This window comes from Phocoena phocoena, chromosome 4, assembly GCF_963924675.1.
Source record: "Phocoena phocoena chromosome 4, mPhoPho1.1, whole genome shotgun sequence".
NCBI classification, from domain to species: domain Eukaryota; kingdom Metazoa; phylum Chordata; class Mammalia; order Artiodactyla; family Phocoenidae; genus Phocoena; species Phocoena phocoena.
In genome coordinates, this window is record NC_089222.1 from 22032240 (window position 1) to 22051669 (window position 19430).

The window sequence follows — 19430 nt, forward strand, 5'->3', positions numbered from 1 at the left end:
AAACTGCGTGGTGGGATAAGGCCAGGAAGGCAACTATACTTCACCTTGCATGCCAACCCAATCAGAAGCATGGCTGTCTGCTGCTGTGTTGAGGACTGTGAGGCCACGGCAAAAGCTCAATGAGGAATGCCCACCAAAGGGCAGGGGTGGGATATGCTGTGGATATGCAAACATACACAGAAGCCCAGAGAGAGATTTTGGTGGTGGCTTACCGCCCATTAGGATTGTGCTGGATAGTCTGAGGGTATATTTCACAACTGCCCATATCCTTTACTGCCAGTGGCAATCTTTCTCCATCTTTAATTTCAGCATCTCCCATTGCTTTTAGGTTGGCCTGCTGGACTTCTGAATGTTTGGCCCAAATTATCTTTCCATTGGCATCCATGGACATGGCAGGTTCCTCCCGACCAAGCTGGAGGAATGACAAATGACTCTTAGCAATGAAAAGGAAAACAAAATAAAACCACAACAAAATAAAACCACGACAAAATAAACATTTTCTATTTTCATTTAATGGAGGGCTCCTTTCTTCCACTTAAAATCTCCGGTGCTAATCTCTTGAGCTTAATGACAGAAATGCCAGTTTAACAAAACTGGTGACTTGGAAGATAACTGCTTCCCCTACGTCCATCTATTCAGAGACAGTGTAATGAGAGATTACCTTCACAATGATGCTCCCTTCATCATAGCCCAAAGCAACGTTGTTGGACCCTCGCAGGCTGGCCACACACCATACCCTCTCCATGCCATAATTCAACGTGCTCTCAAGGCGATAGGTGCTTGAATGCCAAATACGCACGGTTCCTGAAAAGAACCATGTGAATATGCCCTTTTGATTTGAACATCCAAGAATGAACTGTGAGGTGAACCAGCCACATGGAAGTCTTTATATTCAAGCAGAACACACTTCCTGACAGCTTAATTTCTTGATCTATAGTCTGTGATTTTATAAAGCAACATAAATAAATAATAGAAAATTTATAAGAAACTAAAACTAAGAAATGTGATCTTAAGTGTGAAATAATGACAGGATTCCTGGGTACAGTGCCCACTATGTGCCAGATGCTTTCTATACATGATTTCTTCACATCCTTTCACTGTAATCCTATGAGGCAGATATATCTATGCCCATTTCATAATGTACCCAAACCATACATCTATGAAGTGGCAGAGGCTGAATTTGACCCCGGGCTTTTAGACTCCAAAGCACAGGCTTTTTCAGCTTTTCTCTAGCACTCCTGGGTGTCCTCTTATTTAAGTAACAGAGTCAAAACACATTAGAATGATGCTGATAATAATGCCCCTTTACTCTTTTATAGCTTAAGTAGTCTCTACTCTAATAAAAATATCAAAATCCTTTGAAACTACCAATGAAAATGCAGGGCACTAGCCAGCTTAAATATCCACTTAGTAATGATATTAAACACAGGAATAAATATTCATTTCTAACTTACCATCTTCTGAACCTGTGATGATAATTGGCAGCTCAGGATGAAAACTGGCACAAGACACATTTTGGGCGTGTCCCTCCAGTGTCTGTACACATGTTTTATTCTGTAATCAGTACACAGAAAACACTTTTATTAGTGGCAAACAATAACTCATCCTTAATTTTCCCAGTGCACAGATACATAATAAATAAGAGTGGTTATGACATCTTAACAGTATTCAATACAGAGATTTTTGGAATAGAACCACCTTACCGTGTACACATTTTCTCTATTTGATAGTACAGGCAAATGTAAATGTAACTATCACATTTAAAGAAGAAAACACAACACACCCCTGAAAGATGTGGTCTTCATCTAAGTGTCATTCCCTCAAATTCCTAAGATAATGTCTTTAATATTTTTATCCTGTATTTAAACACAAATCTGAGTATCTCAGTACAACTGGTTTCTAGGCCTCATTTTATTAACTGTTTATTGAAATTTTGATGTGAGAAACAAAAAAATAAAAATTTAACATACTCTTGGAGATAAAAAGTGTAGTAACAGGGCTTCCCTCGTGGTGCAGTGGTTGAGAGTCCGCCTGCCGATGCAGGGGACACGGGTTCGTGCCCCGGTCCGGGAGGATCCCACATGCCGCGGAGCGGCTGGGCCCGTGAGCCATGGCCACCGAGCCTGCGCGTCCGGAGCCTGTGCTCCGCAACGGGAGAGGCCACAACAGTGACAGGCCCGCGTACCGCAAAAAAAAAAAAAGGCCCGTGTACCGCAAAAAAAAAAAAAAAAGTATAGTAACATACCTAGGTTTACAAGAGTCTTTGTGGCAAAATGATTGTACCATGGTGATGTCATGACATTATTCATTTGTCTGCTAGTTTTCAAATATAAATGAAAGTCTGAGACCACATTTTAGGTGCAAATTCTGATGCCTTATTACACTATAACAGAGTTCAACAACCCAAGTTTGAACTGTCCTGTAAGAAACAGTAAGAAGCATATCTAACATATGGCAAGTAAGTTATGAAAAAACTGTACCTGATAGTCCCATATTTTCACAAGACGGTCATCTGCACCTGAAATGAGGTATGGTTTGTCGCCCCCACTGTAGTAATCAATGCAGTTCACACCTTTTTCATGTCCCTCCAGAGTGAAGTTTGGTGACGAGGAGCCCAGCTGCCACACCTTCAGAGAGCAACAGCATCTGCCAGTCAATATGGGGCTTTGCTTTTCAGAAGGCAGCTCCACCACACCCCCGACAGGTCATATAAATGCCAAAGCTGGGGGACGGGGCTGAAGAAAGCTCATTTTTTCACCCACTTGTTTTTGTTTTTTCTCACTTTCCTTGAATTTCCAGGGGGCAGAATCACTATAGCATTCTCTGAAAAATGCCGATTTCCAGGCTTTATCCCCAGAGATTATGACTCAATGGATCTACAATGAAGTCCAGGAATCTAGGTTTTTTTAACAGACACCCCAGGTGTCTTGACTTTGAGAAACACTACTTTAAGGGCAGGAAATGACTTCATGAGAGATTTAATATAAAGCTAATGAAAGTGGACTTAGTAGGACGTATTAAAAGGAGAAAACTACTGCTTAGTCAAAAAATTAAAAGTATGGAAAAGTAGTCAAATATTACTACAGCACTGGTATTGAGCTTTACCTTTACAAATATTTATTTTGTATGCCTACTACATGGGAGGCCCCGTGGGGAGTATAAAGATGTGTAAACAAACTTTACTAGAGCCAAAGATAGGATAATTTTTGTCTTCAAGACATACCTAATTTAGTGAAGAAAGTTTAAAACTAATTTCAAAGTTTCAACCTATGTCAAAAGCAAGGACAATCCAGTGAAAGGAAAAAAAATAAAGTAAGCCGAAGTCCTAAGATATTCAACATATAACATTTAATAATAAATTGTCAGACAAACAGCATATAACATTTTATAAAAGTTAAAGGAAAACTAATAAAAATGTTATATAGATGTAAGCCTATACATGCAAACAAAAGTTTATGTAATGTATATTTTAAATCTATGCATACAGAAATAATTTAAATACTACAGTGGGAAAAGAAACGTATTTACACTCACTGCAACATGTATTAAGCATCTAGTATAGGCAAGGCACTGTGCTGCTTGCTAACGTGTGTCTGTTTGGGGGAGGGGGTAACACACAGTTCCTGCCCCAAACGTCAACATTTCAGGGATAAAAATTTCCAGAGACACGTTCATTGTTATTCAACATGAAGGTCATAATAGAGGCAAAAAAGCGATGGAAGGAACGGGATGAAAATGACTGGCTCTGTCTAGAGGTGAAATGTATGTCTGAAGAGAGCTTCTCAGAGTAAATAACTGTGCTAAGCCTTGAAAGATCAGTAATTAATTATCCAGAGGAAAAGAAATCAAAATGGCAGAATAAAGAATACTGCAGGCAGAAGGACCAGCTGAATTAGGTAAGGTTCTGTGAACATTCAGGGCTTCTCTAGAAAATGGTGAGTAGACCAGTGTTACTGGAGATATCTCATAACATTAGCTAAGGCTAGTCCTGGAAACGCTTGTATTCCACACCAAGGCATTTGGACTTTATCCTTAGACCGGGAACTGACAAGATGGAATCCATGTTTTAGAAAGATAACTGGAAGCAGTATGGAGAAATGAAGTAAGAAAAAGAATGGAGGCAGATGACATTTAAATATAAAACAGATTAATAATCAGCAGAAGTCAACAACAAATATACTAAAGGAGAGGAAACAGTGACCTCGAGAAGATACAGGCATTTTCTTATTCTGGGTGTGCAGAGGTTTAAGAAATCTTACACCATATTGCTTCCACGTGGAAAAACACTCCTTCATTAAGGACACTGAGCTGCCACACTGTTCTTCTCAACAGAATATGCCCTTCTGGTTCAAAATGAGAAGTCCTATTTTGCTTCAAAATGAGCTTTTGAGAGAAACTTCTCAGGAATAACTTTCTGGGCAGCCAGTAGTAAAATACCTGACACAACTATATGTCACCAACAATCATAACTGACACCAACAGCAGACATCCTACCTTGATAGTCCTGTCCAAAGAAGCGCTGGCAAACTGATTGTTATCTTTGGGGTTGATCACAATCTGCATAACATAATGGGTGTGTCCTTCAAACACTTGTGAGCAAGACCATTTTTTATCCCAGTCCCAGAGTTTAATAAGCATGTCATCTAGACCAAAAGAAAGTCTCCAGTTAGTTGCAATTTCTATTTCTTTCATTCAGAACTAAGGTGCAGAGTCTCTGTGCCTTTTAAGGCAGCCAATCTAACACAAAGCACATATTCCATGTCTTAAAGAAACAGAATCGGAATTGAACAGATTTTTCAATATGCTTATTTATTCTAAGAATAAATTTAACTCTCTAAAGAGTGGAGATAAAAGAGAGAGATTACTAATAGCAAATATACAAATTTCATGGAAAAAAATTTAGGACAGACTCAATGGGCTTTACAGATGATGAAAGAGGAACAAGTCTGATTAGAGTCTAAGTATGAACGAATAATGATGGCAGTGACTATTTCAGAAATAAGCATTTCTCTTTTAATACAAGATTGGTTAAAAAAAAAAAAAAAAGGTTCTGAGTTACTTCTCAATCTCTAAATTAAAATGTTTCAAAGAGCTATTACCAGTTCAGTGCAACTGGTTTTAAATGCCTTCCAAAAGCGCCACTGTTTTATACATAATACCAAGGAGCAAACTAGTCTGAGTATAAAGATAAAATTGACTAGGGTATATGGCAATCTGCCAAAAACTCACTCAATCAGCATGTAAATTAGCTTTCTGTTCAGCAGACTTTTCAGCATCTAGACCTTCAGGTCTTCCCTGACGGAAATTGGAGCAACTGCTATACAAATCCTAAGTAGAACTGATATTCATTAAAATACAAAAGTAAGCAGCACTGACAGCACGTTAATGGATTTAAATAGTTTAAAGGCTGCTTGGAATTAGAACTCTGCTTGTAACAGCAGTAAAAGAATTGCATGTCTCACTGAATGAAAATGAATTACTCAAAGAGACGCACATGACCAAAAGGGGTCATCTCTTACCGCTGCTAGTTAGAATGAAAGGCTGGGTTGGGTGAACAGCAATACAGCGAATGTAGTCTGAATGAGCTTCAAACATATGAACTCTCTCCAGAGTGTTGTAGTTGAACACTCTAATCTGCATGTCATCCTGGAAATGGAAAGTTTAACACCATCATTACTGTTATGAAGTAAATTGCACAAAAAAGTATATTATAGGCTCAGGGTATAAAGCCCAGGTTCCAAAACAATGCACTAATTAACAAAACAAAGCAAGAGCCAAAGCTCTTTGACTCGCCGCCGCCAAAGCAGCCACTGACAGGTTCACGGATGGGTTAGAAGCGCAGGGAATTACTTACCGCCCCCGTCACAGCCCAATTCTTCCTCGCAACAAACTTGGCAGCTCGAACAGGAAGATCACATACTTCAAATGTTTTCACCAGTGTCTTAAAAATTTCACAAGAGTACACTTTGAGTCATGAGAAAATAACTGAAAAATCTATCCTGTTATATTTAAAACATCCGATTTTTTATATCACTACTAATCATAAAATGTTCTCAGGCTAAAATATAAAAGTGCAACAGTCAAATGAAAACAATAGACCAAAGATCTTTTCTTTAACATATTCAAAGTGCAAATACTTATAAATGACAAAAGAAAGCAAATGTCAACAAGATGAAGTTCCCCATCCTCTGTGCTCCAGCTTCATCCTTGGCTACTCCCAGTGCCTTCTTTGCTCATGTTCCCTCCGCCTGAAAACCCACCCAGAGGACCTTATACTCCACTTTCACAACATAGCACCTTCATAATTACGTGTTTAATGTCAATCTTTCCTGCTAAGCCCCCTGAGGGCAGGAATCTTGTTCACCACTGTATACCTAGAGTCTAGAACAGCTGCTGAAAAACAATGAATGTGTAATAAGTATTTGTTGAATGAATTAGCCCCTAGTTTTCTCCTTTTAAAAATTAAACCCATAAACCTGTAAAATAAATTTATAAACAAGATACAACTCTTTTGTACAGTTCAGCAATATGCTTCCATACAAATGCCATTTCCTTTTAGTGAAGTACGAGAACACAGTGATTCAGATGTCCCTTAAAGCTGCTCAGAATAGAATTATATACACAGGATAAAGGTGGAAAACTAGGAGACTCTGCTAGAAAGAGCAGGGATGAATGCATCTCTTTGTCCTCCCACTCTGATGCTTTGTTCTTTAAAATTCTGAAAATCAAACTATCACTTTTCAATCTCTCTTTCTGTACGAGAGAATAATGAAAAGAGCATATTCTGATTGATTAACTATGTGCACCAAATTTAAAAATAGGGACTGGTTCACAAGAACTGTTGAGCCCACTCTGGCTTCCTGAGCAAGACTTCAAAGATTCTTCAGTCAAAGGCTGAATGAGTGGGGACACAAGCTCCAACCTGCACGACCACTAGCAGCTGACTGTGATACAGACACTGCAAACAGGTAGAACATGCAACCTATAAGATGACAGACAAATCCACGAAAGCTCGTGAGGAGCCAACAAATTCAGGGATCTGCTGAGCAGTAAAAAATAAAGCAGCTACAGAACTAACAGTCATGTTTCAGGTCCACGTTAAGTGCTGTGGCTGATACAAATGACCTAAGGGATGGTCTTCCCACTCCAGAAGCTAAACAAGCTAAACAGGAGGAAACGCTACACACTCAACATGTAAACCAGCAGCGAAATGTAAGAAAATAAAGAAACACTTGTATGGGGCCTTATAGGTCTCCTACACAATTTTATCAATTTGATTTAATCCTTCTGACAATCCTGCGAAGAAGGCAACATATCATCTTCATTTAGGTAAGTAAACCGAGCCTCAACGTGGTTAAAAGGCTTGCCCACATCATTTAATTAGCAGGGAAACTATGTAGCAGTTTCCCACTAGCTGTCTATTTTACATTTGGTGGGGTATATATGTCAATGCTACTCTCTCACTTCGTCCCAGCTTCCCCTTCCCCCACTGCGTCCTCAAGTCCATTCTCCATATCTGTGTCTTTATTCCTGCCCTGCCACTAAGTTCTTCAGTACCAATTTTTTAGCTTCCATATATATGTGTTAGTGTACAGTATTTGTCTTTCTCTTTCTGACTTACTTCACTCTACACAACAGACTCTAGGTCCATCCACCTCACTACAAATAACTCAGTTTCGTTCCTTTTCATGACTGAGAAATATTCCATTGTATATATAACATACTGATTTTTTAACTGCTGCACCCATCACCTCAAAGAGTATAATATCTCCTTATTTGAAATTCAAGTACATTTGAATTTACTTCCAAAAACATTTTTTGGCTCTTTCAAGAATTTTGCTCTCAATACACAAGTGGCAAGTAACTTCTGTTGGTGATAAAAAGAGGAGGAAAAGCAGGAAGAACCAAAAATAGATCAACCATTCAACAAAAACTTACTGAGTATCTACTATGAGCCTGTCTGCCAGGTACCCACTTGGAATAACAACGGGAATTAACACTAGGATAATCCCTGTCCTCATAAAACCTCCATTTTTGAAGGAAAGAAGGAAATTAAACAAAAACTTACCAATGAGATGAATTATGAAAGGGGAAGTAGGTGGCCCTGCAGGAGGGCACAGAAGGGTACAGAAAGAAAAACGAAGCAAAGTAGATGACCCAGATAAAGCAGTTATGTTACAGTAAAGCCTGGAGAAAGATAAGGGAAGTACACCAGGGCGTTAGAGCACAACTATAGTGAAATGACAGAGCTGAGAAATGGTTAAATGGAGCTGACAGAGGGGACTCCAGGGGGCATCAGGAAGCAAGGTGGCGGTGGAGCAGGTACCAGTGTATCTGCTAAGCATAAAATCTGAAAGGTTTTAAACACATGGAGAGAGTAGATCCTCCCCCCGATCCCACCCACACAAAAGCAGTTAACAAGCATACTCTCCGCATCAAGGCAAAAGGAATTCACAAGATAAAGATTTGAAGTTGCTGGACAGAAATTCTGAATTAGTGATATACTGATAAAAGGAAAGTTTATTATTCACTAGGTCAACAAGTAATTACTGAGCCCTTACTGTGTGTCAGGTAATGTCATAGGCACTGGGATACAGCAGAGATCAAAGTGTTAATGTGAATAAAATGTCACTGGTGGGACTTGGCTGACTGTGTAGTCCTTACTGTTTCATTAGAGTGATATAAGCTGTAAGGGTGTTTTTAGGTTTACTCCTGAACTTGGTTCCCTAAGGCCTATTTTTGCCATCTTAAGTCCCTCAAATGTGAATTTTATCTGGATTTTAAGAACTTAACCTTGGATGTTGGGGATAATTACTGTATAAATAGACTCAAAACTATGATATGTTCTGTACTTTGAAAGAAAAAGATTAAGGATGGCCAACAAAGACTGGAAAAGATAAGACAAACTAAGCTGAAAGACCTATTATTTACTCAGATGAAAGCATTTAAGGGAAATAATCTGTAAAAGGCACATTCTCATGTGTAATGAAAAGCTGACTACAAATCTCTCTCTGATATAATCTATAATTTGTATGGCTGACTGGAAGTTACCTGCATCATGCATTACAGTGAGCACTTGGGGAAAATTTAATAAAAGTAAAAATCCCATTCTTAAGATGGTTAGAATACTCACTGAATGGAAAATTAAGTACCATTAAATACTTTCATCTAGAGCAAGTGATCTTATATTGGTGTCAGTTTCCTTAACTTCAAAGTAGAGCTAATACTACCTATCTCAGAACTTAACACTTAAATATTGGATATAATGAGCCCAGACAGTTTTTCCCACAAGCTCTACCCTCATAAATGTTAGTTTATTAAAAATACTTCGTACCAATTTTATTTAAGAAAGCAGTAGGCATATACTACTGAACTCTGTTATATTTCTTCTCTTTCATTGTAAACAGATTAAGATAGTATTTCTAATAAAGTCTTTAAAAATTCCTACCTGTGTTTCATGATTCCAAACACACACACTGCCATTGTAAAGACTCGCCAACATCCACGGCTCTGTAGGATGCAAATCCACACTCTTAACTCGATCAGATCGAGCAGTTAGCTTTCTCTTGATATCCAGTCGCAGAGGCTAAGGACAAACATAAAAAACAAACTAACATTAAATTGCTATGCCAAATAAAACATGCTTGAGATCTTAACTAAAAACAGTGCATTAACATGCCTACAAAACAATTCAGTTTTTACTTTGCTAAATTACAGACACAATTTGAAGTCTAAAGCACCTACTTATTCACTCATATATACAAAAAAATATGAGTATTTAAGAATTTTTAATTTGTAGCAGGACTTAAACTTTTTGGTCTTAGGACACCTTTACAGTCTTAATTTTCGAGGACACTAAAAAGCTTCTTTTTAGGTAGATTATATTTAATATTTACCATGCTAAAAAGTAAAATTGAGACATTAAAATATTTGTGTATTAATTCATTTTCAAAAATGAACTAAACCCATTACATGTTAACTTAAGTAAGATATTGTTATGAAAACTAACTATAGTTTCAAAAGAAATTTAGTGAGAAGAGTAGCAATGTTTCACATTTTTGCTAAATTCTGACTTAACAGAGGACATTTGTTTTCCCGTATCTGCTTCGGCCCTCAATATGTTGTGATATATTGTTTTGGTTGATGTATATGAAAAAAACCCAAAAAAAACAAAACTCAAAAACCTGGCTCACAGATACTGAGAACAGATTGGTAACTCCCAGAGGTGGAGTGTGGAAGAGGGAGAAATGGGTGAAGGGGGTCAAAGGGTACAAACTCCCAGTTACAAGGTAAGCAGGTCATGGAGATGTAATGTACAGCACGGTAGTTAATAATACAGTGCTGCATATCTGACAGCTGCTAAGAGAGTAGTAGATCTTAAACGTTTTCATTGCAAGAAAAAACACATTTTTGTAACTATGTATGGTGACAGGTGTTTAGACTTATTGTGGTGATTGTTTCACAATATACACAAATATCAAATCATTATATTGGACACCTAAAACTAATATAATGTCATATGTCAATTATACCTCAATTATTTTTTTAAAAAATTGAGTTCTTCAGAGAAAAGTATTAGATTTATTTTGGCAATAATATCAGTAAATGCTAGGCAATGTAATGTGGGATCAACAGGGGTTATATCCATGTCCACGAAGGGCTTTGGAGCCAAATGGTAATGTTTATAATGTTTTAACGTATTTAAGTTACAAGAACCAAACGGAAATTACAATTTTAAACCGAAGCTAAAATACTCTCTCGAGTCATAAAATACTAATAGTTTAAAACAGCCTTCTTCAACCTGGATTCCTCATCTAAACCACAGAAAGAAAATGATCTGAATAACTACTTTCTCAATTCTCCCAAGGATACCTCTCTAGGAGAAAAGTTAACTCATCATATATAATGATGGCTTAGGGCAGTAGTCTTAATTCTCTCTTGGAAGCAGATCTGAGGAAGACTGATTTAAAATATATTTCTCCTTCAACAGGTTTTACACACAACCTAAAAGTTTATTTGGCAAGTTGCGTTATCATCCAATTTTTATTTTTGCGATCTTCCATGATGATAATGAATTGGACAGAAATTTAACGTTACTTTTCTACACAAATGAAGACTGCTACATTATTTCCGCAGAGATAATTTCCTGAGACAAAGCAAACACCTCACAAGGCTTTTATTCATCGTTTTGGATCTCTATCAAATCTGGGTCACTGACTGCTTCGAACCTTGCTCTGACTTCTATACAGGCCTCCCTCACTTTTGGCAACAACCTACACCTCTTACTTCCCTTTAAAAGATCCGAGTTCTCTGGCTCTTCTCTACAATAGCCACAAAAATGTTTCCACTGTCTTACCTTCTTCTCCATCTCAAACTTGCTACTTTCAAACCATCATCTTCACATACCTTGCTGAAGCAGGACCTCTTACTTCACCCATTTCTGAATTTTGTCCCATTAATTATCATCACAAATGTTAACTATTTTTTTCTGGTCTCTTCAGAGTCAGCAAACATTATGTGTCTATTATATGCCAGGAAGCACGGTGGAGGCTTTTTCCTCTAGTAAATGAGGAAACTGTACACTTATAAACTATGTATATTTTACCATTAAAAATATTTTAAATGCTTGATTACTGAGTAAAAGTGATGCTTCAGGAAGGTGGTCCAGGGGACTGAGCAACCCCAGTATAACTCTACATACCCCCAATCTCAGTTCAAAAAGTACAGCCAAGAGCTCCTGCTGTATTTCTCCCAAGATTTTAGTGCCTACTTTGAATGAGACATTGTACTAGGCACTGTGGAATACCAAAACGAGTAAGGTACTCATACTGCAGCCTTAACTCTAAATGTCTCCTTATATCTCCCAAAAGCTGGATGCATTTAGGACTCAGCTTAAATGCTACTGCCACTACTATGATCTTTCAGATTACCCTACCAGAAGCATCCTTTCCTACGGGATCCTACAGGTTTTAATTTTAACATTTAACATTTGTGCACATGTCTGTTTTTGCTTTCTAGAACAGATGCTACTTAAGGGCAGGGTCACTGCTTATTCATGTGTTTATCTCCACAGCATCTTATATATTTGGGTATAGAGGTTTAAGTACAGACAGTATAATCGAGGTCTAAAGAATCATGATGGACTCAAACTTCAGTTCCACTACTCATTTCAAACGTACAACAGTGGGTAAATTTACTTAACTCTCAGGTTTGAAAAATGTAAAACCATTGACTATTATCTACCGCTTAGCATAATGAGAATTAAATTCAGTGTTAAACAGAACAGTGCCTGGCCTATTGTAACCACTCCATAAGCATTTATAATTCACTCTCCCAGCTGCTGTGAGAATTAGGCGGCAAATGTTTAGCACAATCCATGGCACATAGTAAACACCCTATGGTAAATGAGTGAATAAATAAATTCACATTTTGTAGTTATATAAAAGATTTTAAATGTGTTAAAGAATGAAATATGTAATTATAAAAATACTCTTAAACATTGCAAAAGAAAACTAAATTAGGCAGATGTTTACTAAACTAAATTAGGCTGTTTCCAAAAATGTCCAGTGCTGAAAGCACAGCACACCCCAGAGCAGGTGGTGGTAACACGAGGTGGCATAAATAAGTGACTTCAGTATTGTTCAGAGGCTCTTAACCTGGGAACCCAATAAAGTTCATGGATGAGGACTGGGGGGGGGGGGGCGGTATCTGTCAGTGAACCCACTAAAACACAGCGTGTTTCTCTATGCATTTTTCTGGAAGCATCCATAATGTTCACAAGTTTCCCCAGGAAATCAACTTGTTGTAGTTAAAACTCTGCAGCAATGAGCCTTAAACTAACTTGATTTTAAGTTTTTATTTATTTTTTTCCTTTAACAGCAAGGCGAGGAACTTGGACTTATTAATCCCTACGGTCTTCAAGCTCCAAAATCCTTGAACCTGTGCTTCCTAACAAGTGAAGAAAAGCAGGAAAATGTTTAAATACAAAATATTGAATTTCTTACATCTTTTTGGAAAGAAATTCTCACACTATCATACTGTTTTTCTTACTATTATAACTCTTTTTGTGCAAAAGTATTTTAGAGCATATTTGGGGGTGATAATAAAAAATGCTGTCATGACTGTCATTCTTATCAGCCGCTGTATTTGCAAATGAAGAAAAGCACGCCAACCAGTTTTATAAACAACTCCCCAACTCTTCGTTTCTCCCTAGAAACTTAAGCTGGGGTCCCAAAGCATCTGAAATTCCACTCTTGACTCTCTATGCATTTTATTTACTATTTTGGGGGGAGGGGGGCTTGCCTCTTTAAGTTCGTAGTTTGCGGTCAGCACATACTACACCAGAACAAACCCAACATGACTGCAAAATCAGCTGTCGTCGTTTTAAAGGCACAATGAGGCAGTTTCTCCAAAGCCTTCTACGGAGTTCAACGTTTTCGGTCTCTTCTATTTCCCTACACCAAGGATCCCGCTGCAGACCGCACGACCTCTGGCAAACGCCCTAAGCACCGGAGGAGTCAGGGACCCCTCAATTCCAGGCACTGCCTCCTCAAACCACTCCCTCCCAGAGTTCAAACTGGACCAAGACCCCGCAAGGCCTGAGGCGGCGGCCGCAGCGGGAGCCCAGGCCGTTGCTGACTACGGTCCTCAGGCCAGGAGTCCCAGGAATTGGCCTTGGCCGCAGGGGCCCCACTCCCTCCTACAGGGCCTGGACCTACCATGGCTCCGTTGGTCCGAGCCCGGACGCCTTTACTCGGCGCAGACGAAGCAGTCCGGGAGAGACCCACCGACCAGCCGACCGGCCGACTGCTTGACGTGGAACTTCCGGGAGGAGTTCTCGCGATAGAACTCGAGTCCAGGGCCCGAGCGCCTGCGCAAACGCGGCGCGGGGGGCTGACGTTTCCCAAGCCCCGCCCCAATTTCCAAGGCAACAGGGCCTCCTAAATGGCCTAGAGCCCACCTGGCGCTGCTGGGGAAGTGGGGGTGTGGCTTCCACTATCCGCTACAGTGTCCTGGGGCTGCTGAGCTTGTACGAGAATCAGAAAACCGCGAGTTAAATGAGATGAGGAAAAGCGAAATGCTTCATCCGAATGCTAACGGCCGGAGAAACTCCCCTATAGTGGAGTTGTGTCGCAGGGGCTGAGAAGCGCTGTGAAGCTTCCTCTGATTCTGGCTCTGAGGAGAGGGCGGGGAAGAGAAGGGAAGGCGAAGCTAGGCTCTAAGCCTACTGTACTCTGGTGGACCTGAGAACGAGGCACAGGGAGTCCTCCGCGGGGCCTGCTCGGGGCCCTGATTGAGGCTGGAAGGATGTGGGCCGGTTTCTGGGCTGAGCTTCAGGCATTGGTGGTCTGAGGGCTGCGAAGAGTCTTCAGCTCTGGAGCTCCCCAGGATATGGGAGTATCCGACCCTGCAGGATCTCCTTCTATTGAGCGTCGACCGCGTTGTTCATTCATTTATAACTATTTATTGATCTTCGGCTGTGTGCCAGAATACTTTCCTCTCAAATCTTCACAACGAATCTGAATTATCTCCATTTTACTGATGAGGAAGCTAAGGCTCAAAGAAGTTAAGGGTCCCCGCCAAGGCCACACTAAATGGTAGAGTCAGGATTTGATACCAGACTGATAAGTCCTCCAAGTCCTGTGCTCTATTACACCAAATTATATCTTCATTAAGGTAGTTGAACTCTAGAATAAGGACCTGAGCCATAGCGGTTGCAAAGTAAAGTGCTAGAGCATTTGCCTACCCGCACCCTTTCCTCGCCTTTTTATTTTTATTTTTTTTAAATTTTGTTTATTTTTGGCTGCGTTGGGTCTTCATTGCTGCACCCTGTCTTTCTCTAGTTGCGGCGAGCGGGGGCTACTCTTCGTTGCGGTGCTTGGGCTTCTCACTGTGGCGGCTTCTCTTGCTGCGGAGCACGGGCTCTAGGCACGCGGGCTTCAGTAGTTGTGGCATGCAGGCTCAGTAGTTGTGGCTCGCAGGCTCTAGAGCACAGGCTCAGTAGTTGTGGCGCACGGGCTTAGTTGCTCCGCGGCATGTGGGATCTTCCCAGACCAGGGCTCAAACCCGTGTCCCCTGCATTGTCAGGCAGATCCTACCACTGCACCATCAGGGAAATCCCTTCCCACTTTTTAAAATAAATTTATTTATTTTAAAATTTTATTTTATTTTTTAAACACCGTGGGCCAAGTAACACTTGCCCTTTTGCTACATATAAACGTGTACCTCAAGCCTGAGAGTAGCCTTGGAGAGTTTTTAGACCTCTAGATTATCAGAAAGGGAAAAAAAAAAAAGTGTGTGTGTGTGTGTGTGTGTGTGTGTGTGTGTGGAAAGTAATATTCAGAGGGAGACATATGGACTCTGCATCAGGTAATTTGCCTTCAGTAATTTGCCTTTAGCAGGAGTTTGTTGCCAATGTGACCTCTTTGTGGGTCTTAGTTTTCCTCATCTTAAAAAAAAAAATCTTTGTACACCGCTAGGCACCCAAGATGCTGAGTCCCGTAGTATCACACTAACTTTGACTATATATTTTCTCATTTTTTTCCATGGCAGTTAACCAACATTAAGTTCTGGAGCTGTGCCTTATAAATTCATTCTTCTTTCAGATATTACATAATGAATTGGTACTGTATCCAAAGCACTATACTAGGTGCTGCCTGAAGATTATACCTGTAAAAATTTAGTCTTGGATTTGGGTTGAAAGAAATTTCACTTTAAAGAAATAAGATTCTCAAATATGAACTAATACATAAAATAACATTAAATATATGTGTGTATATTCCTGTGTGTTCAACTGTGGGTTTAAAATAAAATCTTTTGTTTACTCTTCAGTTTAGAGAAGACTAGAAGGTAGAAAAATAAGTCTGGGAAAGAAAAGAAATATGGACAAGCTTAGCAAATTGGGAAAGGATTTCCCAAGAGTTTGAGTGCAATTGATCAACAGATCTTAAAGTCTTACCTGGTCAGTTTCTAGGATGACTGTTTCAACCCTGCCTTTTTGCTGCTGCTGGGAGAATTCCAAGTGGAAGTTCAGCCAGCAGTGTCTCTGTCAGTACTCTACATACACCCTTCCCTCCCTATTCTATTCCCACCCTTTCATGAGAAGTTGAGGAAGTGAAAATAATTCCTTGAGGAAAAGTCTAGTTGGTATTTTTAAAATATATACATGTCTCATCACTTAGCAAAGTGGTGAGTAGGAGAATGAATAAGAACCTAGTTTCTCCCTTCAAAAGGGTTACAATTTATAAGAAGTACCAATAAAATACTCAGGATAAAATAACCAGCTGGGGAGATAATTTTCATAAGGGAGGCAGAATTTGAGGTGGACCTTTGGACCACAAAAATCCAGTTTGTTTGGAAAATGGTATTCATTTAGAATGGCAGTGAGGGAGAAGGCTGGAAATGAAGGATGGGGCTAAAATCTGAAAATTTACTTTAATAGGGAGGAATCGGGCTTTGATTCAGTAAGCACTCGGGAACAATTAAGCCAGAAAAAAAACATGTTCATATATGCCCTCTATAAGATTTATCTTTTGTTGATGCGTATGAAGAAATAGATTGGAACAGTGAGATACTATACAAGTTTGGAGGAAGTGGGTGTGGAAATAATAATATTGAATAGATTTCATTGAGTGCCCAGTTTTGTACCCAGCATTGAAATATGCACTTTGCCTACTGCAATTCATATAGTAATACTGAAAGATAGCCATTATTTTCTCCAACTTATAGATGAAACACTGAGGCCCAAATGAGTTGAGCAAATATGCTCCATGCCACACTGCTCCAGAGTTGGTGACATACTTGAGATCTGAACCCAAGTTTATCTCCAAAATGAATGCTCTTTTTACTGGACTGTGAGTTCTTCCTTTCTCACTAAGAAGCTAGAATCAACAGGGTACACAAATAATTTGCATTTGTTTTGTGAGTTAGGGAATTGGGAGGCATCCTAATGCTCATGTTTTGAAAATAGTGAACCCAGAGGAATATCTTTAATTAGGGGAAGAAGTGGAGCCAGTAAATGACACAGTAAAGGAACAATTTGAATAAGGCAGCAAGGAAAACTGTATGCCACAGAAGGGAAGGGAGGTAGAATATAATAGGGTGACTAGCAGTGTAGATGGCTTTAGAGAACTTAAGGAAACTTGGTGTTTGGAGAAAAAAAAAAAACTATTGTCAGTGAATTAGATGATTATGAGGACACTAGTAGCCTTAAAAAAATTTTTTTTTTCAGTTGAGTAATGCTAGGGGAAGCAGGTTTGCAAGGGATTAAGAAAGGATTGGATGATAAAGAAGTGGAAGTGGTGGGTATAAACTATTTTACCAAAAGTTTAGTCATGGAAAGACAAATGTTGATGTCCTACGGAAAGTGGATTGATTGCTCCTATATTTGGGGTATAGTTGACGTTAATTACTTCATGATGACACTCCACGTGGATGCATGCAACTGAATGGACCTTTACAGTATGAGTTAGGAACTAGCCAGACAAGTGTCAAGAGGGTATATGTAGGGCATTTTAAGTGGAGAGACTTGAGAGTTCGATTTTTCCAGAGAACTAAAAGTAGTTTGGCATGCTTGGACCAGAGAGTAAGAAGGGGGAGGAGTGAGAAATGGGACTACAAAGATAGATGACGCTCAGATCCTTGAAAGTCCATGATTGCCAGTTTAAGAAGTCTGGACTTTACCCTGAAGGACCTAGGGAAGCACTGAAGAATGTTAAGTAGGGTAATCTTCACGCTCTAGTATTGATTCATCATTCCATGTCAGTTACTTTCCCTATTAAAGGAAATGTTAAGGTTCTCAGCTGGATTTCTGCATGAAGTGAATGAAAGTGGGAGTTTTGACCACATAATCACATACTAACCAGCAGGAGACTGAATTGAATTGGAGAACCACTGAGTTGTCTTCCAAGAAGAATGAAGCTTAATAAGCTTGCCTGACAGAGGCAAAGCTTTGACGGATTGCAAAAGCACTGATCAACTACAATGTGCTGTACACTTTGTATGATTACGTCCTCAGAATTTAAAATCTGTTCAATTTACTCCGTGTGAGTTTGACGTGGGATTTGGGATAGAGGGAATGTTCACTTTCGTGTACTTGAAAGTGTAAATATCCAGATTGTTAGTCATGTTTTTGACACGAGTATATTTTACCTTCTTAAAAATGGCATTCACTTTGTCTTTTTAATAAACCTATTTAGAGGAGGCAGGGTTTAAAGTGAGCTTTGAATGAATGAAGGCAGTGATTTCATAGGTAGCAATTGCTACACATTGTAAATATGGCAGCAGAGTTTTGGGACTTGGTCATTTAGTGACCTCCATAATGGTCCACACCCTGGACATTCTATATCCAGCTCTTCACATGTGGAGTGCTAAGACAACCTGTGGTTAAGTCATGCCCAGCAGGTTCTGGAGACTTCTTTGACTCAGGGTTGTCTTGTGGAATGAACTCTCTGGGTCTCATTTTCGTTACCTACAAGATAATGTTGGAAAAATGAACTCTAAAGTCCCTTTCTACTCCAAGTTTCTTTAGAATTTTGAGTCTGTGATTCTATATTTTCGTCAAATGAAATGGGCAAAGGGAGTGGCTGCAGGATATATTAGACATTTTTTACTTCATTCATGTGCCAGTGAAGTAGTTCTTCCTGCATATTTTATAGTATGCATTGCTCTTTTTCTCAGGAAGCCACCTTAAATCAGCAAATGTTTGTTGAGGCTTTATTATGCTTGAAACGGTGCTGTATAAATTTGAGGGTCCTGGAACTCAGGGCAAGGAGCCTGGTGGGTGTGAGGGGACCAGCGGCAGAGGCCCAAGTGTGCATGGTATGCAGAGGTCCTGGGGGGACATTCTCTGACAATCAATGCTTAACTTTCTTTCCAGAGAAAAGACTTTACAAAGTTTTATATAAGCAAATTGAGAGGTTTAGAGCAATGATGTTTCCTTAAGAATTATGTGCTTGTAAATGATAGTGCTGCATATAAATAAATGAATAATAATGACAAATAGCCTGGATATCTGGCACATAGCAGTTACCTTTAAATTAATTGAAAAAAAATTTAATGTAAAAGTGAAATATCTGGAGTGACAAGGCACTGCACAGTATAATTTCGATCAAATTGCCTTATTCCACTGTCTTCTAAAGAATTTGTCAGCCCAAGTTGATCTAAGGGCATTACTGAATTTGAATTCAAATGTAGTTCAAGCTCCAAGTTTTAAAGTCCTTGAGCTCTGAACTCATGATATGGTTTTGTACCTGAAGATGATAATCCAAATTATACTGAGCTGTGCTGCTACAGGACTTTTCACTTGATGTCAAAGCAACTTCATATTGATAATGCTTGATCCAGTCATTAAAATCCAAATATAGGAAGAAGAAAGTGTTTTCTTTGCTAAATATGGCCATACTTTGGTGCATCTGACAGTGACAATGAAT

At 39.3% G+C, this 19430-nt stretch overlaps 1 protein-coding gene across 1 annotated transcript in view; it reads right to left on the reverse strand.

The window, feature by feature from the left end:
- The window catches only part of COPB2 (COPI coat complex subunit beta 2), a 30881-nt gene extending 17041 nt beyond the window's left edge, over positions 1–13840 (reverse strand). Inside the window, exons 1-9 of the mRNA XM_065876028.1 lie at positions 13719–13840; positions 9449–9586; positions 5855–5941; positions 5520–5646; positions 4495–4643; positions 2481–2627; positions 1455–1554; positions 662–804; positions 213–412 (exon numbers count right to left, since the gene is read on the reverse strand). Of these exons, the coding sequence (XP_065732100.1) occupies positions 213–412; positions 662–804; positions 1455–1554; positions 2481–2627; positions 4495–4643; positions 5520–5646; positions 5855–5941; positions 9449–9586; positions 13719–13721 (1094 nt within the window). The 5' untranslated portion in view covers positions 13722–13840. The remainder of the gene's footprint in view (positions 1–212; positions 413–661; positions 805–1454; positions 1555–2480; positions 2628–4494; positions 4644–5519; positions 5647–5854; positions 5942–9448; positions 9587–13718) is intronic.
- Positions 13841–19430: the final 5590 nt, after the last annotated feature.